The sequence below is a fragment of the Mesoplodon mirus genome, assembly GCF_964341445.2.
Source record: "Mesoplodon mirus genome assembly, chromosome: 9".
NCBI classification, from domain to species: Eukaryota; Metazoa; Chordata; class Mammalia; order Artiodactyla; family Ziphiidae; genus Mesoplodon; species Mesoplodon mirus.
The window spans coordinates 68,954,466-68,974,994 of NC_138985.1; the positions used below are offsets into that span (position 1 = coordinate 68,954,466).

The window sequence follows — 20,529 nt, forward strand, 5'->3', positions numbered from 1 at the left end:
CCTCCCTATTTTCTGTTTACCAGGCTAAAGTACACGGCCTAATACAATTAAAGAAATGGGTGGGGAAATAACCTTCTAATATTTAAAATGGAAAATTTTTAATACTCTCCCCCTCTTGGTTTATCCATCCTGTATCTTGAGTATTTGTGTGTTTTCTCAGATGCGGGGGCCTCTCGGTGGCGAAAATAACAAGCCCTAATTCATGATGTCTGCCGATTTCCACGGTGTAAACACGCCCACTGGGGCCCATTTCAAGCTACCGATGTGATGTCACTGAACACAGGGTTGGGAAGAGATGACATCATCAGCTTCCACAGGCTCCGGCACACCACGAGACTCGGAATTCTACACTGCCTCAAAATGCAAAGCTACCTCTCTGCTCTCTCCCTCTCCAATTCTTCAAATCGATGAGCTTTAACAAGTACTGCTTCCACGTAGGAAATGGCCTCCGAAGGTCAGAACTGGTGCACTAAAGCCAATGAGTGTCACTATATGGATGACCAAGGCACCAGCTGACTCAACAGAATATTAATATGATGGAATTTGCCTGCTCAATAAAATGAATTAAAGGTCTTTTGCATCTCCCACCCACTCTCACACTCTGACTTCTGCATCTGCTTCCAACTCTCAAACTTACATAGTACCTGGTACATATTAGGAGGAAGGGAGGAGAGAAGGGAGGGAAGGAGGAAGAAAAGAAGGGAATGTGAGAACAAGCTATAGCGAGAAAAGGGTCTATAATTAACGCAATGAGCAAAGAGCCAAGAAGTTCTGGAGCAGACAGACCAATAGTCAGATGATGTCTTTTGGTTTCTAACATTAATTAGGAAGATAAATAATATAGTCTTCTTTGATCATCATCTTTTGCAAGTCCACTGCTCTGAAACTATTTCTTGCAAACATCTCTCTAATGTTTTTAGCATTAGCGGAAGCTGGTTAAAATTTCCCTAATTTTATTACCTAAAAACCCGAGTAGGTAATTACGCTTCCTGATGACAAAATACAAAATGTTGAGCATGCCCAATTACAGAGAAACATTGAAATGTTGAATAGGAGAAAAAAAAAATCTATGACAGTTCTATAGTCACAGTAGGAAATGTAGCTCATTTAACCAGAGAAGATAAAAATGAATGTCTTCCGGGAAGCCCTTAATAGCCTTTAAGGTCTTTTCAATTAATTTAACCATGAATAACTTTCTTTTAAAATTACTTGAAATTTTCCATTTTAGATATTAGAAAGCTATTTTCCAGCTCATTTTTAGCATTATATTAGGCCGTGTACTTTACCCTAGGAAACAGAATTGCTTTATCTTCACATCCCGGCAATCACAAAGCCCTGTCTTCTAAGCACAGTTAGAGCAGCTGTCTGAGACATCAGGAACCAAGGGGGTTGCTGTGGTCATTCTTCAGTTCAACCTGCTCCTTCAAAGGCTCCTGTTCCCTGAAGAACAATGTCTAAATACCTCGGCAGAGTGTTCCAGACACACTCTAAATGCCTACATGTACCCCTGCGGGCCAGCACTAAGTGCTCACAAAAGCCACCAGCAAGCGAGGTGAGAGTCCACAAGGAGAAGTCAGACACCAGGGAGAGGAAAGACAAGCCCCAGATCTGATGCATCAAAAAGGGGGTGGGAGTGGGGCCATGGAACCAAGCATTCAGGACTGGAAGATAAAATCAAGAGAAAGCAGCTGGAATCAAACAGAGGCGTGTCCTGAGAGGTTGCCTGGAATACTGCCCAGCGGGCAAGGCTCGCTGTCAGAGGCCAGCAGAGGTGCCATGTTGGGCTTGTGTACTGGGGGTGGGGGTGGGGGTGGGGGCGGGTGGAGGAGGGATGGAAACATAAACTACAAGAGGATGCACAGCTGCAATGTGTGCCTTTCTGTCTCATGCCTCTCTGCCTTTGCATATACTGTTCCCTCTACCCAGAATGTCATTCCTGCCTTTAGCACCTAACACACCTCTCTTCCTACAACCCCCAGTGCTCAAGAGTTCTTCCTCTGTGGTTTCCCCCTCCATTGTCTCCTCCGTGCCACCTCTTATCTTGTGCACACTTTGTCTCTAGTACCCAACAAGCATAAGATTTGGTACACAGCAGGTGCCTAATAAGTGCTTGTTGAATGAACAATGAATGAATGAAAAAGTAAGGATAGCTTATACTGAATTTAATAGGTCTTGTTAGAAAGATCTATTGATGTTGGCAGTAGTGAGGTCAAAGGGTCAGGAAAGGTACTTGGCTTCTCCCCTGAGTCATCAAACAGTCCCTAGCTGGACACTGCCATTGTCTTGTATTCCTGAAACAATAAGGGGAGAGTAAATACTTTCAGCTGGAAAGGGAATGAAATCAAACAGCTACAGATTCCCTGGTAGCAGAGTCAAAGGTTTGATACCCGATACTCAAATGATGATGGTTTTCAGCCAATGGAGCACATGAAAAATACCAAAGAACCTACTGGAATGGGCAGTCTTCTAGACCTCTCCAGGCTGAGGATCAGACTCACCAGACAGATTCCTAAGCCCACCTTAAAGATTCTGATACAATAGGGTTGGGTCAAGACATCTGTATTTTTCAAAAACTCCCCCAAGTGATTCTGATAATTTAGAAATCACTGGATGGTTGTGTCTAAGCCACTGATGACATGATTTGTGGTGTGCATGACTGAAAGTTACCAAGGAGAAGGGCTGCTGTCTACCTGGTAGATCAGAGATAGTCTTAATAAATAATAGTTAAACCTACTATGCATTTACTTGGATTATCTTATTTAATCCTCCCAAAAAGCATATAACAGTAGCGGCTGGTATTGTGTCCATTGTACAGGACAGACACAAGCTTGGAGAGGTTAAGAGACTTACCAGTTACTAAGTGACAGAGGTGGAATTCAGCTCCTGGCAGTTTATTCTAGATGCTGTGTTCTTAAACACTGTGCAGTGCAAGCCCTTTGCTGAAGTGTGTGGGCAGAAAGCAATACCCTAAAACACAATGTCTTAGAGAAGAGGCCAGTGCACTTGAAGTAGCTTCTGCGTGCATTGCCTCTGGACCATTCTGTCCCCTAACTCATAGGAACTGGTGGTTTTGATCAATCTTGGGCATTCCTGTATCTTTCTGTCTCACTGGGTCTTATTTATCTTTGCATCCCTCAAATACAGCACAATGCCTGGCCCATAATATATATTAATAAATGTCTGCTGAAGTTAAAACAATTTGCTTCCATGATTGTGATGAACACTATGTGACAAAAGCCAAGAACTTCCCTTCATCACAGCTCTTTGTGCTGCACTGGCCATGGTGAGATGACTAAAAAACGTGACTCAGCTATACAGCAGGAGGTGCAGGAACTCAGTGTGTGATTACTGGGTGAGCTCTCAAGGGAAGCACACTCTTGCCACCTGTGTGACTGTGTCTCAGACAAACCTGGAAGGATCTGGGGTCCCAGTGAAGTAGTGAATGCATGGCGAGCTTCTGTTCTGAGGCAGGACAGACACTACACTGGCTGTGGTAAGGAAAGACTCGGAGTCTATACAGACGCCACTGGCTTTGTCCCGTAAGACGTCAATCATAGTCTGCACAGTGATGCTTTCTGTAAAGAAAAGAGAGAGAGAGGAGGCAAGCTGTAACCAAAATCCAACAGTCCTTTCCCTTTTTAGTAACAGAACCCCTGAAATTACAGCTGGGAACAGAACTGCCCAAGTAGGGACTATATTTCCCAGCTTCCCTTGTGGCTAGATGTGGTCACGTGATAGATCCTGACCAACGGGAGTGAGCAGGAATTATGTGTGCAACTTCCCCATTACATCCGTAAAAAGGAATGTTTGCCCTTCACTTTTTTCCCTCCCTTCCTGCTGGCTGGGAGATGCCAGTGAGTGGACCACAAAAGGAAGCCATGTGTTGAGGCAGAATAACCCACCCACCCTGGACTGTCCATATACATCTGGACTGTAACATGGGAGAGAAATAAATTTCCATTTTCTTTAAGCCACATTACTCTGGGGTCTCTGTGTTACAGCACTTAGCAATTCCTCAACTAGTACAGTATGCAACAGAGTGATATTCATAAGAAAGCACGTAATCTATGCAGTGCACCAAGCAAGCTCTCTGGTACAATCTTGCTGGTTAGAGTCAATACTATATTTGGAGAATGACCTCCCTGCAGTGGGAAATATACACAGAGAAGTATCTAGAATATTTAGAGCCATGAGGACTATTGGCTCTGACTTCAGATGAACAGACTAACAAATCTTTTACTACACAGGATCCTGGTTCTACGTTTTCTCCCTGTTTATAATTCTTTGAAACACTATTTTTTCAGTGTTCACAAAGGTCAAATCAGAGCATCACATAGAGAAAAGGTGCCTTAAACTTCACTACCACGACTCACATCCTCTTTGTAAATCTCTGTGAGTAACATATCACACCTAAAAATATTAACAGTAAGTCCTTCTGTTCTTCAACTATCCAGGGTCCAAACTTCCTCACTGTTTCATAAATGAGTTTACTGATTTAAGCCAGCATCCAACAGGTTGATAATGTCTCTTAAAACTCTTTTAGTCACTGCATCTCATTTTTCCCCCTTGCATTTTATTTGTTGGGCCATTTCTCCTGAGTTTCTCACACTCTGGACTTTGCAAGACGGACTTTACAGATGGTGCTTTGAATATTTTCCTCCATCCTCTGTATTTCTGGTAAACTAGTAGCTAGATCCAGAAGCTTCAACAGGTTTACGTTTGATATTTTGGCAGGACTACCTTACAACTGGTATTATGTGCTTTTACCAAGCTAGGTTTTTTAAGTTAAAAACTTTTAGGGTTTTTTATAAAGTTCCCATTTGTAAATGGATACTTTCTTACCTTCCTACCCAGAATATATTAATTAAGTTCTATAGCAGAAGTCCTAAAGCGTTCTTCTAGATTGAGTCAGCCAACTTTTTCTTAAAAAACCAGATAGGAAATATGTTAAGCTTATGGGCCCTATAATCTCCGCCATAACTTACCTGTCGCAACTGCTCAACTCTGCCATGTAGCATGGAAGTAGCCATAAGCAATAGGTAAATAAATAGGTGTGGCTATGTTCTAATGAAATTGTATTTACAAAACAGGCAGCAGCCAACAAGTTATAGTTTGCCAACTCCTGTTCTAAATGACCAATGGTAAATATAAAATGTGGCCACTGTGTTTATGTGGAAGGGTTTTCCACTCATGCATAAATGTAACAAGCTATCCAGTCACCCACATTTACCTAAACATGGATTCTGCTAAGTCAATACTGGGTGGAAGATACAGGGTTCATGAAAGGAATTCAGTTCAACAATCTGACTCAACAAATGTTCATGGAACAAAGGACTATAACAAGCCTTACAACGGGATCCTAAGATGAGTAAAAGACAACACCCCTGATGTCAAGACTCAGCAGGCTAACGGGAGAGGAAAATACAAGAAGATAAGTCAAATATACAAATGCTGAGGTATAAGCAAGGCTGGAATAAGTATCAAAAAGACAAGCATAATGACATCAGCATTTAAGGGAGAAACAGGAAAAGGAAACATCCATGATGGGAAGGCATCATGTAAAAATAAATGCAAGTTGTCATCCTGCCTGCACAGCAAGGACTTTAGCACAAGTCGGTCTCTATATACAAGGTCTCTTCTCTATTCTTCCTCTCTGCTCATTCTCCTAAGTTCAAACAAGGTCTCTGAAATAGCTGCAAGACAAAGGGTATGAGAGGGAGAATTGTAAGGGATACACTAACTCACCTTCTTGCTTTTCTAAGCTGTCTTTGCCTGCACAGCAGGCTAGATGGTCATCAGCTGGAGAAAAAACTTCAGAAAAATTGAACTCGTCCTCTCCCGTCCACCAGCCTTGACTCTGAGCATAACTCCTGAGTTCAGGATGCTCTGCGTCGATCTTAGTCGTGAGTGAAAGCTGATTGCAAATGCACTTGACTCCCTCTGTAGAGAGTGCAAATCCCAGTTATTTAGAAATAGACTTACAAAGACTTAATCAAGAAATGGAAATTTACAGGGCATCTCTCCCCTGCAACTTGACTCTAAGTATAGGGAGGAATGGATTCTGTTTCTGAAGAGAGAAACAGATGATCCTTGGTTCTAAGATTTCCCAGGAGGTGTGACCACTCCTGACACATTTTATCACATTTTCAATGAGCAACAGTCACTTGATCTGGCGAAGTAAACCCCAAGCATTTACGACTCACGAGAAAAGTGAAAGGTTCTTTGAAAGAGGCGCTGTGCTACTAACAAGACTCATGAACGTCGCAGCTCCAGAGATTCCTCCTCCCCAATTTAGTCTGACTCCACCTGAAGGAACAGTTTATACTACTGCCCTCTGCTCAAATATATATATAGTTTTTTTTTTTTTTTTTTTTTTTCGCGGTATGCGGGCCTCTCACTGCCGTGGCCTCTCCTGTTGCGGAGCACAGGCTCCGGACGCGCAGGCCCAGCGGCCATGGCTCACGGGCCCAGCCGCTCCGCGGCACATGGGATCCTCCCAGACCAGGGCACGAACCCGTATCCCCTGCATCGGCAGGCGGACTCTCAACCACTGCGCCACCAGGGAGGCCCTATATAGTTTTTTTAAAAATAAAATAAAATATGATACTTCTTCATTCAAATTTTTTTCAGGTCCCAACATTTAGAAAAACACAGTAGCCCTGATAATGAATTGTTTTATTTATTTATTTATTAATTTAGGCCACACTGCACGGCTTATGGGATCTTAGTTCCCCGACCAGGGATTGAACCCGGGCCCCTGGCAGTGAGAGCACAGAGTCCTAACCACTGGACTACCAGGGAATTCCCGATAATGAATTGTTTTAAATTAATGGAATATGAGTGCAAATATACACGTGTCTGGGTGCATGTGTGTGCACACGGGTGTGCATGAGGTTGAGAAAAATCTCTGGGACTCTGTTTCTGTAACTAAGAATTGGGACCTGCCCCCAGGCAAACAGTCAATATGAAATGTCAGGTGTGTGCTTCCCAAGCATTGACATCCTTCACTCCAGGCTCAGGAAACTCCCGTTCCTCTCTAGAAGCAGAAGCCCAGAAATGAGAGGCACTCCAGAGCCTACACATGAAGCACAGAGGGTCTGCAACAGCAGCATGACTTCTCTAAGTCCAGGCACCATGGCCTCAGCTTTTCCTGTCCTCGAAACTCTCCACCGGCCACCCCACTCACCTGTGATTCTCTCCGCAGCCCAGTACCTCCCCACGGTCTCCAGCACCCAGGCTTCCTCACTGTCCACGATCAGATATGCACTTTGGAAGCTGTGGTAGGAGTTTGCATCTTCATAATAATTCCCGCCTTGGCCATGTTCTTCCAACAAGGCGACGATGACATCTAAGGCTTCTTTAGCTGTTGCCCCTCTCTCTAAACCAAGCCTGAAGTAAGAAAACCAGAAGCATACCTCTGTCATTCCTCACCGCCTCATTATCAGCATAGGAACCAAAGGCTGGGACGGGGCTGAGTTATGAAGAACGCCAACGTGTGTAACTATGTTAAGAACTCAAGCCAATACGCAAACAGATAAACAGCACTTGAACTCAGACACACAACTGTCACACATTCGGTTCAAAATCATGGGGGTGTTTTCTGTCTTTGGACGCCCCCCTTGCATAGAGAGACAGGAGTCAGGAGCCCAGTGGCTTCTCCCTCTTGAAAGGAAGCTTAGCCACCTCTCTTTCTCTTTTCTAATTCTGACTCCCCTGGAGCTGGTCAGCTCAGTTGCAGCCCTTAGCAAGACGCCCTCTCTGTGGCTTGTTCTCCCTCCTGCCTCTGGGCAAAAGGAAACCTCTGCCCAGTCCAGCCTTGACCTCTATTATTCTACACCAGATGCTTTGATTAGTAATAAAAGTGCTCCACAGCCAGCCACTGTCCCCTGTGCATATAATTCACTCACCATCTCATTAGCAATGGGCGGCTGGTTCATACATGATCAGTCCTTTCTCTACATATTCTCCTCCTACGTGTCAGCACACCTCTACTGGTGTGGCTTACAGCTTCAGTCATCCAAAAGGACATATTTCTTTCAAAGTGAAACAGCAGTCCCCTCCCAGCCCTTCCAATTAATGGACCCCTTAAAGCAGGCACAGAGACTGCCCTCTGTGTGACCCTGAGCAAGTTCCATAATATACTTGAACTTCAGTTTTATGTCACCTGTAAAATAAATACCCACATCACTGAGTACTATGAGGATGGGTTTTATGAGACAATGAACATGAAAATACATGGCTCTAGGGCCCAGCACCAAGTATGTGATCAGTAAGTTTCCAGACATAGCCACACTGTGGCAGAAAAACAAATGACTCAGACATAAAGGGACCTCAGTTCTAATTCTGGTTCTGCTATCCACCGGGGGTAAACTTTCCAAACCTTGATTTTCTCATCTGTAAACTGAAAACAGTACTACTTCCCTCTCAGGCTGATTTGAAAGCAGATGGCATGTAATGGGTGCCCGGTAAATGTCTATTTATTCATCTCTTCATTCAACTTGTAATTCTGGTGGCAGAAGCACAGAACAGAGCAATGAGCCTGCTAAGATGATAGCAGAGGCCAGTCCTGGGTGAGTTTTCAACTTGAGATGCAGTCATTATTAAAATTCACCCAGCTTGATTCTTCCTGAATCACAGTGAAATCTTCCATTTCACTGTGCTGCCGGATAATGCAACTCTGTGCTCTGGTCTTTGCAAGAGGCTTATTTTCATAGGTAATTGTATATCAATTCATTTGGCATTTCTCAATTTAAGCTTATTTAGGGAGACTGGTGACAAGGCAATGCTTTGAGAAGCTGAAGCCTGAGACTTCACGGGAGTAATAAAAGAATAAACTCGTTAGAAGATGGAATTAGTGGACTCTTCTGTTGGTCAGTGCCATCTTCTCCAAAAATGAGTAGAGGAAATAAGTGCTCACCTTACCTTGAGGATCCAGAGCAAACAAGTGTGCTGTGAGTACCTCTCACAGCCCAGAGCTGGGCACACAGGAGGGGCCCTGCTTTCCACAGGTCTCTGGTGGCCCCTGGTTACACCGTCTTATGTACGTATTCTAGGGAGAACCCTGTGCCCAGGGCCTTTGCAGGGCCCCAACTTATCCATGCAAATGTGTGCTAGGAGCCTGTGAATACCCAGCCGGGGCAACAGTGCCACCTCTGGAAGCTGTGACTTCTCTTGTGCAGTTTCTAACTTACTCTCCTGCTGTCCTGCCTGTTTGGGTCCCACGCTGAGATTCCAACACACGTGCCCTCCCAGACTGACTTTGATGCCCTCTGCACGGCATCTGCAGGGGCGCCTCAGCGCGCATCCACAGACACGATTCTGATTATACCCCTCATGCCAGGACCATGGGGAGAAGATACACCTTTGTCCCACCTGACCATTCCCTTGCGGTCTCTCTGCCATGGGCTGAGAACAGGACAACGGCCAGAGCTGTGAATGACAGTGGGTCACACCCTCTCCGCCTGAGACTCAGAGGTACAAATGCACCAGGCTATGGTGATCCAGGCCACGAGTCTCCCAACACTGAGGCCTGTTTTAAGCTTTTCATGACAGTTTCCCCTCCTAGATGAGGCAGATTCATCTGATGCAAAATGAGAACAGAGCCTTGCTGGCCCCCATGCCTACTTTCACTTCGGGTGCTACACCTCATTATGCGCTTGACTGGAGCAGGAAAAGGAATGAAATTAACTGGGCCAATGTTAGAGTCTGCTCTGACATCAACCTTCAGTGAAATTCAAATCCTTCCGAGTATGTGCTTGGTCCGGGTTTTTCTGGATCTTGGAGTTAGATGCTCCCAAATTCAGATCCTTATCTTTTATGGGAAATCCTGGAGAAAATCCCTCTTTGGGGCCCATGACCTTTTCACTGGTATGTCAAGCTCACTATGCCCATTCCTGAAAGGTTAGCACAGCTCAGTAAGGAAGATGAGCACCGTGTGCACTCCCCTAATGCAAGCCCTCGTGTTTAGAAACTCGGCTTGCTTGTCTTTTTGACACCTACGTCTCCATTAATTAGGGAGACCCCTGTGCCTTTGAATCCCAATTAGGTAAAACTAAGTTATAACTAGATTTACCTTGGGTGTATAATCACTGCCCTGGGGAAAGTCATAAAAACAGTCAACTCCCCTCCCCTTTTAGGGATGAGCTTGGTGTTCCTATAGGGATGTAGAAGCAAATAATCTTCCTTCTACCCTGCAAATCCAGGGGTCTGCAAGGCCCCTTTTGGTTCATGATTTTTTGGACATCGAACGATTCCCAGCCTCTAGCCAGAGGACAGAAGCAGGAGGGGAAAAAGTAGATGCTAAGGGCTGTACTGATTTGGAAGAAGGATGTGGGAAACCTTTTGACTAACCTCCATCTCTTGATATCCAGAGCTTCCTGGCTCCTGGAAAGGAGAAGTAACCTGCGATCTAGTACAGACAGGGGTCGCCTCCCTGAGGGGAGCGGGCCCCGGTACACCAGGCTCTGTCAAAGCCTCGGGCAAGTCCCTTAACCTCAATTTCCTGTCTACCAAACAGAAGTAATCAGACCCACTTCACTGGATTGCTGTCAAAGTTAAATGAAATATTCTATGCAAAACGCATCATACAATAGTGTTCGTGAAATAGTAACTCTAATCCACAGGTTCTTTCCTCCTACAGACACTGGCTGGGCCCCCTTTCAGGTCACCTGTGGGTCCTCACACTCCCCACAACCTAAAGACAACTCTTGGCCCTTTCCAGTGATTACACTGGCCTCTTTTCAAGGACTTTTGTGTCTTTTTATATGCTGAGGGTCTGATGGAAAGTGTCCAGAATTATAAGATGCTCTAAAATATTGGGATGGACTGGGTTTTACTGACAAAGTTAAACCCAAACGGAGCAGCAGAAGTCAGTCTACAGAAAAAGAAGAGAATAGAGCAGTCGTGCAAAGGGAAGAAGAGGCGTGAAACACTGAATGAATGCAGTGACGCACTGGGGCCAGCTGTGCCAGCTCGGAGCAGACTGTTCTATATCAAGAATTTCGATCTAGTTGTTAAACCATTGGTAGCCTGAAATCAGTCATCATGGGAGTATTTACACCATGGAAACTGGAAAAGGCTACAAATCAGAGCTTCCCCCCACCATCCCACCCCAGTCTGGTTATTAAACATTTACCAGAATGCCACTGATGAATGAGTTCTAAGAGCTTTCTAGTTCTCATCCAAGAGGCCAAGATGCATTATTGTGAGAGACAGACTGGTTATTAAACATTTACCAGAATGCCACTGATGAATGAGTTCTAAGAGCTTTCTAGTCCTCATCCAAGAGGCCAAGATGCATTATCGTGAGAGACAGACCTTGGATTGTAAGAGAGCCCTGACCTCCAGAAAATAAATTCCCATTTTTTAGGCTAGCTCCATTCAGCTTCTTTTTACTTGGTACCAACCTCCTGAAACATGCAGAAATGGAGTATATGTGTTTATGTGCCTCTTCCCTGGAGAAAGGGATTCGTTGACACAGAGATCAGTGGATCGAAAGTAGATGTGACTTAACATCATAAACATAAACTGAAAATGAAGTATAAAAACAGTATTGCCTAATGCTTGAATTCCCACAGCAAACCTCTAGGAAACACATACAAATTATACTTTTATCTGAAACTCAGTGCCCAATAAAGTGCTACCAATGTTCACTTAACATCCCTTTGGACTGAGGCTGGATTTGATGTGCTGTTGGAAAGCACAAAAGATCAGAATCCATAGAGGGGCAGCCGGCCGTATATAATCTTTTAATAATCAACCCCAGGTCTAGCAAGCACTAGAAATAGAGTGTAAAATGCAAAGAGCTTGCTCTCCCAGGAGTGGTCCAGGAAAGAATTGGCATCCAAGCACAGCAGACAAGCACAGACAGAGGAAGTAGTGACTCCTCCAACAGCAATACCTTGGAGATACTGAGCCCAAATTGAGAGAACACAGCTCACGGACTGAAATTTTCCTCTAGCGCCCCAGTTCTCAAGGCTTCATGTGTATCGGAAGCACCGGGAGGGCGCGTTCAAGCACGGATTGCTGGTCCCACCCCCCAGAGTTGCTGATTTAGGAGGTCTGTGGTGGGGACCCAGAATCTACATTTCAAACAACTTTCCAGGTGATGCCAGAGCTACTGGGTCACCAACCACACTTTGAGACCCACTGCTCTGGAATCTTGCTACTCAAACAGTGCTCTGTGGTGCTTCAGCACCCATACCTGGGAGCCTCTGAGACATTGATCTAGGAGGCCTTCTGGCTCAGGGGTCACTTTTAGCATTCGGTTAGTATGAACTGGCCCCTCACTATCCGACTGGGCTTGGCTGAACTGATCATAGCTTGTATAAAGCTGAGACCCTGAACTCACAAAGAGCCACTCAAGGTGCAGACACCTGCGGCAGGGTCCTCTTCACATAGCTGCTTTTTTATTGTCATAACTGGACATGGGTGGCCAGGGAAGGAGTTAAAGTTAAATGACTATGGTTAAATTCACCCTATAATCTACTCCTGACAGTTGTTAGTGTCCAGACCTTGGTAACGATCACAACCCCAATTATGTGCCAAGTATATCTTCTCGGTCTACATCCCGCAGTGCTGTACACCCAGGTCACAGGTATCTTCTTCTCGAAGCATTCCTAAACAGACTCAGTCCATTATCATCTCTGAACAACCAGGGGTGTTTGCTGAGGGCCTGGGATTCTGTGCCATTCATGTGGCTACAAATCTCAGATTGCCTGAGACACACCTCTCCTTCTGTCATCTTAAATTGGTCTTAAAATCTTGCATTGCTCAATTATCTGTCTTCTCCCTGCAACCAGACTAAAACCTCTTTGAAGTTTTTGAGCTTCTTCATGTGCCCACAGAGTCTAGCACAAAGCATATATTCAGTAACTCTCATTGTCTTATAGGTTGATGAACTTGAGAAGATACATCAGAGGCTTTGAAGAAATTTTTTTTAAAAATTCTTTTCTGTCGTCCCTTAGAAATCAGCCGTTTAAATGGTAGTTTTTGCCAGTTCTATAAATCCCCTGCCATAAAGTCAATGATAACTCAAAATGCAAGGTTATGAATAAGGCATAAAAGGGACATTATTTTTCATTGTTAACTTCATTTTTAGGATTTCTATTAAGCACAGAGGTAAAAATACTGGGACCACTGTCAAAACATAAGCTCAACACTTGTTGTTATTCTATCCATTTCATTCTGTTGATCAAGAGAAAACTGATTATAAATATAAGGCTTTTCCCTCCTTTTCTCCAGCTCAGGGAGCCTGCTCCTTCTGAGTTTATAACAACCAGGAAGCGTAAGGAAGGGTGAGGAAGGTATAAAGGCAATATGGCATCAAAGGGGTGTCACAAGCAGACCTGTCCATCCGCTGGAAGAAGCTATGGGCCACAGAGGTCTCTGTGTAGATGTGCAATGTCTCCCTACAAAACCTACAAGATGTAAAAACCTCTATTCCTTTTTATAGGATGTTACATGTGGGAAGCTCTCTGGAGGTCACCCAAGCTAGGCCTCACATCGGACAAGTGACAAGTATCCACACTGAAGACCAAGACCTCCAGCTCCCAGCCCAGTCGTCTTTCAAGCAGGCCATTACTCTATTGCATTTCAGTATTTCAGAAAAAAGGAAGCCATTTCAGAACGCTGTTTCTTTCCCACCCACCGTCTACTTTAGTCATTCTTTCCAAATTCAGTCGTTGGTCAGCCACTACGTGCCAGGCACACAACCCCTAGTGCTTGTGACGCAGTAGTGAACAAGCCGACAGAGACCCCCATCCTGCCGAGCTTACACGTCCGCTTCCCTCTGTTACACTGTGGCTGGAAGGGGAGGGAAAGTAAGAAAAGCTGACCAAGACTTAGAGGGGAAAGGAGGGAAGTGATTTCTGTTCTTTATTCCTTTATCTTCTATGTATTTTTTATATATTCTTTTTATTTTTATATATTATTAGATAGATACATTTCAAAGACCATAAACTTCATCCATTTAAAAGTGTAGTTCAGTGGTCTTTAGTATATTCATAAAGTTGTGCAACTATCACCATAATCTAAATTTAGAACATTCCAACACCCCAAAAAGAAGCACCATATCCATTAGGAATCACTCCCCATCCTCCACTCCAACCCCAGGCAACCACTAATCTACTTTCTGCTTCTATGAATTTGCCTATTCTGGATACTTCATGTAAATGGAATCATACAATAATGACCTTTTGTGTCTGACTTCTTTCACTTAGCATAACGTTTTCAAGATTCATCATGTTATAGCAGGTATCAGTACTTCATTTTTTATTGCTGAATAATACTCCATTGTAATCTATTCTTTTTTCCATCACCTCCAAGTTTATATCAAAAGGCACAAGTCTTCTTTGAAAGGATTGCGCTATGAAGTATGAGGTCTGGAGGGAGATAAATCCCATCCCCACACCCCACCTGTTCTGGGCAGTTGTTTCAAAGAATCACCAGGCAGTACCTGACCAGATCCATCCCCAGTAAGGCTTCCGTTTCAGCGGCTGGCTCTCTGGCATTGATGGCTTCATTGGCTATGCACACTCCATGTTCATTGGCTCCCATTTCTGCCCCCCAAAGCCAGGCAGGTCTGCTTATCACGATGGCATGGGTCCTGGGAACTTGGTCGATTGAAATGTAAGTGCACTAAAAAATGAAGACAGGAAAGAAAGTGCCATCACCTGTCAGGTACACTTAGTTTTCACCTTGGTACTTACATTAAACCACCGCATTGGTTACAAACAGAGTCGAGAAATAAAAGGCCTTGGGAACACCCAGACTTAAAAAACACCACACGTCTCAAAGCAGCTCAGAGGTTTCCACAGTGAGTGTCAGTCTTGTCACTCACTCAGTTTTCTGTCTCTTTGGTTCAGGCCAATCTGTGCATAATGTTTACATCTACAGCAGTCCATCTTCTCGAACCAGGTACTCAAGCAATCTCTGCCCTGAATATTCTGTATCTAGCCGTTTCAAGGGCACAGATGGCCACCAGCATTTCAAACAAGCATAGCTATTTATTTGTAAAACTCCTTCTAGATCAGTGGTTTTCAAACATTTTAAAAGTTATAGAGTCCTATCTATAAAAGAAACTTTACCTAGATGCCTAACATAGAAAGCAGATAAAAGGAAAGATGCTTTGTCTGAAGAAAAGAGGTCCCCTAAGCTTCCTGCAATGATCCCTAGGGCTCCCTGGAACAGTTTGACAACCCACATGATTGCTCTAGTGGTAGAAAAGAGAAAATGATAGTGATACGTTACATTTAACTAACGCATTAAATGTACACTCTCTTATCCATTGTGCTTCCTGGTCTGTCCCATTTGATTCCCACACTAAGCCCATGAGGTGGACATATAAGGAAACAGTCCCAGAGAGGCATATTCCTAACTGCTGTTAAACTGCAGTACATAACCACTTAGAGCTGTGTCTCACCTTCTCCAGGCTGCTGTGTCTTTACCTGGAAAATGAATGAGCTAATCTAGATCAAGCTACTTCTTTCCAAGTATTGATATTTTTAGCCTCAGAACACTTCCTCCATACAAACTCTTACATAAAAGCATAAAGACAATAAAACTGGTCAAAGTGTACTGAGGTGAATGGAAGAACAGGTATGGGAGTGGGGGTAGATAACTCAGAGCCTTTCCCCTCCCCATACTGGGCCCCTGGGAGGACTTGGCTAGAGCAGTTGGAAAAGCACTAAACTAGGCTGTCCACAGGAGCCTCCTGACGCTGACACGTTAGCAGTCTATGACACACATACTCTTCCCGTGGAAGCTGCAGTATGGAACTCAGGGCTCTAAATTACACAGAGCTTTTTAGCTCTCAGGGGAGAAATTTATCAGCCACAGCAGCCATTTGCATTTTAAATTGGGCACCTGAAAGCACTGGATCAACTGCAGCCTTAGATCTTTTTTTTGATTCAAGACCCACTTATATGGACTGAATGCAGCCCAGAAAGCTACTCTGCATTGATTTTCCATAATCTCTAAACCTCAGGTAAGAGCTGAAATGCACACTCACTGGTCACGTGACATCCGTATCTTCACAATCCACGTGAGGTATTGCTCTGCACTGGCATAATGTTATTTCATTTGATAAGTATTTGTAAACTGAAAGCTAATTAAACCCGGAGGTTGTCAAGAGACCTTTGAGTTTTTCATGGCAAATTGATAGTAAAATATACTCTTGAAATGTTTTCTCCTATTCAGTTCCCGAAAGTTATTTATTGTTTTAAAAAAATGATTCTTTTACAGCAAAAAGCTGGCCAAAGCAGTAAACAAACTACGGTCCTCTGTGCTCTTCGAAATGGAATTGAAGTTTATATGTTAGAATTGTACCATTTCATGCCAAAAGCAGCATTGATCAATACTTTCCAAAACCCCTGTACCCACTGAGGTCCAGTGACAAACTCTATCTTGAAAAGACTAAGTAAATAGGGAAGGAATCTCAGATTCTTAAGCACAGATGTATCATAAAGGATTTTTTTTTAAGGACAGGAAAAAAGCAAAATAGGAAATGAGCTTTTTATTTGCCCTCAAATTCATCTTGACACATTCATTCCCATTTCATCAAGTATCTACAGAGCACCGACCGCACACAAGGCATTTCGTGTTAAGTGCTGCTGGCAGATAAATCAGTGAGGAGGCCCACAGTCTCTGTCCCTTCAGTTGGGAAAGAAGGAGAAGGCACATACGCAGACTATGACCACAGGCCAAGTTCAGTAAGTGTCACTGAGGCCCGTCTGCTTAATATGCACTGCATCTCGTCCCCTCCTCCAAACTTGTACTCTGATCGACACGATCCTGCTCTCACTTTTCCTTTCCCCGTTCCAGGCCATTTTGACCCTTCCAAAATACTATATAACTGACTTACGTACTGTACCTGCTGTTTATGTATGCTATCTCCACCAGCTAGAACGTAAGCACTATTGAGAGATTACAGGAGGGAAGGAGGGAGAGATCTTTGCTGTTTAGTTCATGACATATCCCAAATCTGGTATATAGTAGGCATCAATAAACCTTTTTTTGAATGAATGAATGGATAAATGAATGAACAAATGAATAACAAAGGTCAGAGGGAGCATAATAGAGGTTCAAAGGAAAGGGAACAGAACCAAGTGGGCAGAGGTTTTTATCAAGTGAGTGACATTTAGGTTGATCTTGAAAAGTAGGCCAGACATCGAGGTATTCCAGCCAGAGGTAAGAGCCTGAGAAGAGAAAGGTGGGGATGTCAAAAATGTGTTCACGGTTCAGGGAGGTCCTCCACCCTGCCACTTAGGGGAGCTACGATGGCACTGAGTCACAGGACTGCAAAAGCTCAATAAGTACTGACAGATAAAAATGTTGAACACTGAATGCAAAAGACCATATGGTCTCTGTGGGAGTCCAAAATACATGCAGCCAGCCTGACACTTTTCAGGCCAAACTTAGAATCATGAGGAAGGAAGGAGATCCCCAACTAGCCAGATGGGCTAAATCAGCGCCTCCCAAGCAGCAGGCTGCAAGCGGATGCCCCAGATCTCCTCACAGACCACAGGGTCGGGGAGCGGGAGGTGGGTGGGTGTGCACCCCAGCCTTAGTGAGCCTACAACACAGGCCCCTCGGGGCATCTTTGTCATGGACCACAGAAGTCTGGGCCTCGCAAGGGCCCTTCTGTGGCTGCAATTCACACGTGGTCCACTGGGTTTGAAATCTGTCTAATCACACCCAGGTGTGGGAGGGAGTGAGGAGGATGGCCACACGGGTCTCATAGAGATCAGTTATTTAAAATCCCAGTTTGCGAGCAAACCTCACAAATAAGGAACATTTACACAAGACGTAATGAGTTAAACTTTGTAAAGTCAGCCATCTAGAACATGAACTCCGCAGGCAGTCATTTTCTTCAGTAAAATTCACTGACAGTCACGATTTCCACATTATTAACAAGGCAGAGAAAAAGCGGGATTTGAGATAGCAGGAAAGGTGTCTCTGGGGAAGAAAATCCAAAAGTACCTGGAATTTTCTTTCAGCCTGGAAAAACAATTGAGTTCTAAAGTCAGAAGTCCTAGCCAAGTTTCTATGAGAAAGAAAAGAAAAGAGACAACGTTCACCGCTCAGAAGATCAGTCTTGACAGGGATAGTTCTGGCCTCACTTTGGTGATTAAGCTGTTCAAGGGGGCTTCAGAAAAAGGAGCAGTTCGCCTTGCTGCCCCGTGGCCACACCCACCCAACCTTTAATGAAACAAATCTCTCAGCTAGTGTGACTTCTGGGGGCCAAGGCCACACAGCAACATAAGAATGCCCAGGGCAGGGGGCGTGGTGAGGCACACTTCTAAATGTCAGCCCTGCCTAATGCTCATCACTGAGGTTTTAAAGGTATTACCTGCACTGAGCTTGTCGCTCTCAGGTGGCTCCTGGGGACACATGCCAGGTTGGAGGATGGAAAGATAAACCTTGACAAGGCCCCGGAGACAAAAACAAATGACAACTCTTCTTCAGGGCAAACCCTTTATTATTTTGTGTGATGGTGTCCAAAATGAAAAAGCTAAATCAGCGTCATGCTGTCGCCTACCCCTTGCACATTCCTGCACACACTATTTCTGGATATCACCCAGTGAAAGGGGAATAGAGACACTCACACAATAGACGTTTCAATTAATGAAACGCAATCATTGTGCCTTTCCTACTGTACTCAGATGGTGAACACAACCCTGGCACCACCAGCGAAAACCACTGTGAAATGAGTTGATGAGTCAGCCAGACTTCTTAGGGTAGGAAGGTAGGGAAAATGGGATGCTTCAGGGAAATAGCTTTTAGTTTTAGAAAATGTGTGGCTCTAAAGCAGCACTGTTAATTATCACTGAGGTTGTTCGTTTTTTAATTTTTTTATTCCAGTGTCCTGCCTGCTACTTGACTGGTTTTTGAAAATGTGCCCTTAAGGCTCATATGAGTCTAAACAAAGACAAAAGAAGATGTTGACCACACTTTAGAAGAGCTGCTTTTTATTCCCCCGAAGCTGTAAGATCTTTGAGGATGGACAATGCAAAGGCCTGGCGTCAGAAACAGGATTGGGAAAGGGGATGTGATGGAAGGAAGCCCCCTGCCGAGCCATTCTCCCACGGAGCAAGGGAGACGCTCTGACCCCACAGAAGGCTGGGGACTCCTGCTCCTGGGGCTGAAGAGAAGAAAACAGGAAAACACGAAGAAAGACACACAATCTACTTAGTGGCCATGGAGCTCTGATCAGATGTCTTTGATTCCAGAATGACTTGTGCTCTCCTGCGGTAGGGGATAATCTTCAGAATTGACATTCAGGACCCACTCCCTGCCCCACCATGTACACACATACTCCACACACCACAAATACAGCCACCACCTAAACAATGCTACTAACGCCACCACCAGCTATCATTAACTGGTACTTTTCTATTCTTCTTGCAAATATTTTCACTGGGGGAAGAAAAGGGAAATGATCTACTGAAAACCCACCCCAATTGTGAAAGTTGTATAGCCTTGCTGAGGATACTAATCCCACACTGAACTTCATACAGTAGAAAATAAAAATAAATTAAAACTAACTTTCAAAGAAAAGGAAACAATGAATTCTAAAGGAGAGAAAAATGGAGGTGAGGTTTAATATATAATAATAAGAGAATCTTTCAAAAAATATTATGTATCAAACCTGACTTGGCTATCAAGAACTGTCTCCATAAATTGTGGTATAATTACTCTCTTGGGCACCAAGTATGACTCATGTAAACTGTAGTTGAAATCCATTGTTCTTCCAGGAAAATATTCTAATGTTGGATCCATTTTTTTCTTAAATAGAAGGTGTAACCATTTAAGAATAGACCTATACCCATCCATGAGCACAGATGCACATCCACACACACACAAATGCACCCATGCACACACAGAACATCATAATCCAGGAAATTATTCATCTGATTCTTCAACACCCCTACCCATAGGGAGAAGCAGGGCCTGAGGTGAAGGGAGATGAGTTCTGTGGTGCACAGTGTACAGCATCCTCAGAGAGGACACAGGGGAGTTCACAAATTGATACATACTTATCCATCCTACTCTGCAACCAAATGAGGAGTTGTTAAAAACCCAGAATCCACAGAAGAAAGACTAAAGAACACAAAATAAAATGTTCCAATCTGCCAGCTGTGCAGCTGAACAAAAACGTACAGTGTAATTTCAGAAACTGAGGAACTCTGTGCTGGAGGACCCCATTTCTTATTCCTCCATCTCAAGAAAAGTGAACTGGACATAGAGTAGATGAGAGATGGACAAGCAGACCGATGGACAGACTGAGTGAAAGATGAAGGGTAAGAAAGGGGACTAACTGGAAGAGAAGACCGCCTGGTAGGATGGACCAGCTGGAAGGGTGGGCAGGTGGGCAGATGAGCAATCACAGTGACTCTTTTTTTAAATGAAACCTCCATTAAAAAAAAAAACACCACAATTTTATTTATTTATTTTTTCTTTTGGCCGCGCCGGACGGCATGCAGGATCTTAGTTCTCCGACCAGGGATTGAACCCATGTCCCCTGCAGTG

General features: G+C 44.1%; 1 protein-coding gene across 1 annotated transcript in view; it reads right to left on the reverse strand.

Annotated features, from left to right (window-relative positions):
* The window catches only part of SCRN1 (secernin 1), a 58,820-nt gene that overhangs the window by 12,473 nt on the left and 25,818 nt on the right, over positions 1-20,529 (reverse strand). Inside the window, exons 3-6 of the mRNA XM_082631675.1 lie at positions 14,456-14,637; positions 7,187-7,389; positions 5,746-5,940; positions 3,410-3,575 (exon numbers count right to left, since the gene is read on the reverse strand). Coding sequence (XP_082487801.1) covers positions 3,410-3,575; positions 5,746-5,940; positions 7,187-7,389; positions 14,456-14,637 — 746 coding nt within the window. The remainder of the gene's footprint in view (positions 1-3,409; positions 3,576-5,745; positions 5,941-7,186; positions 7,390-14,455; positions 14,638-20,529) is intronic.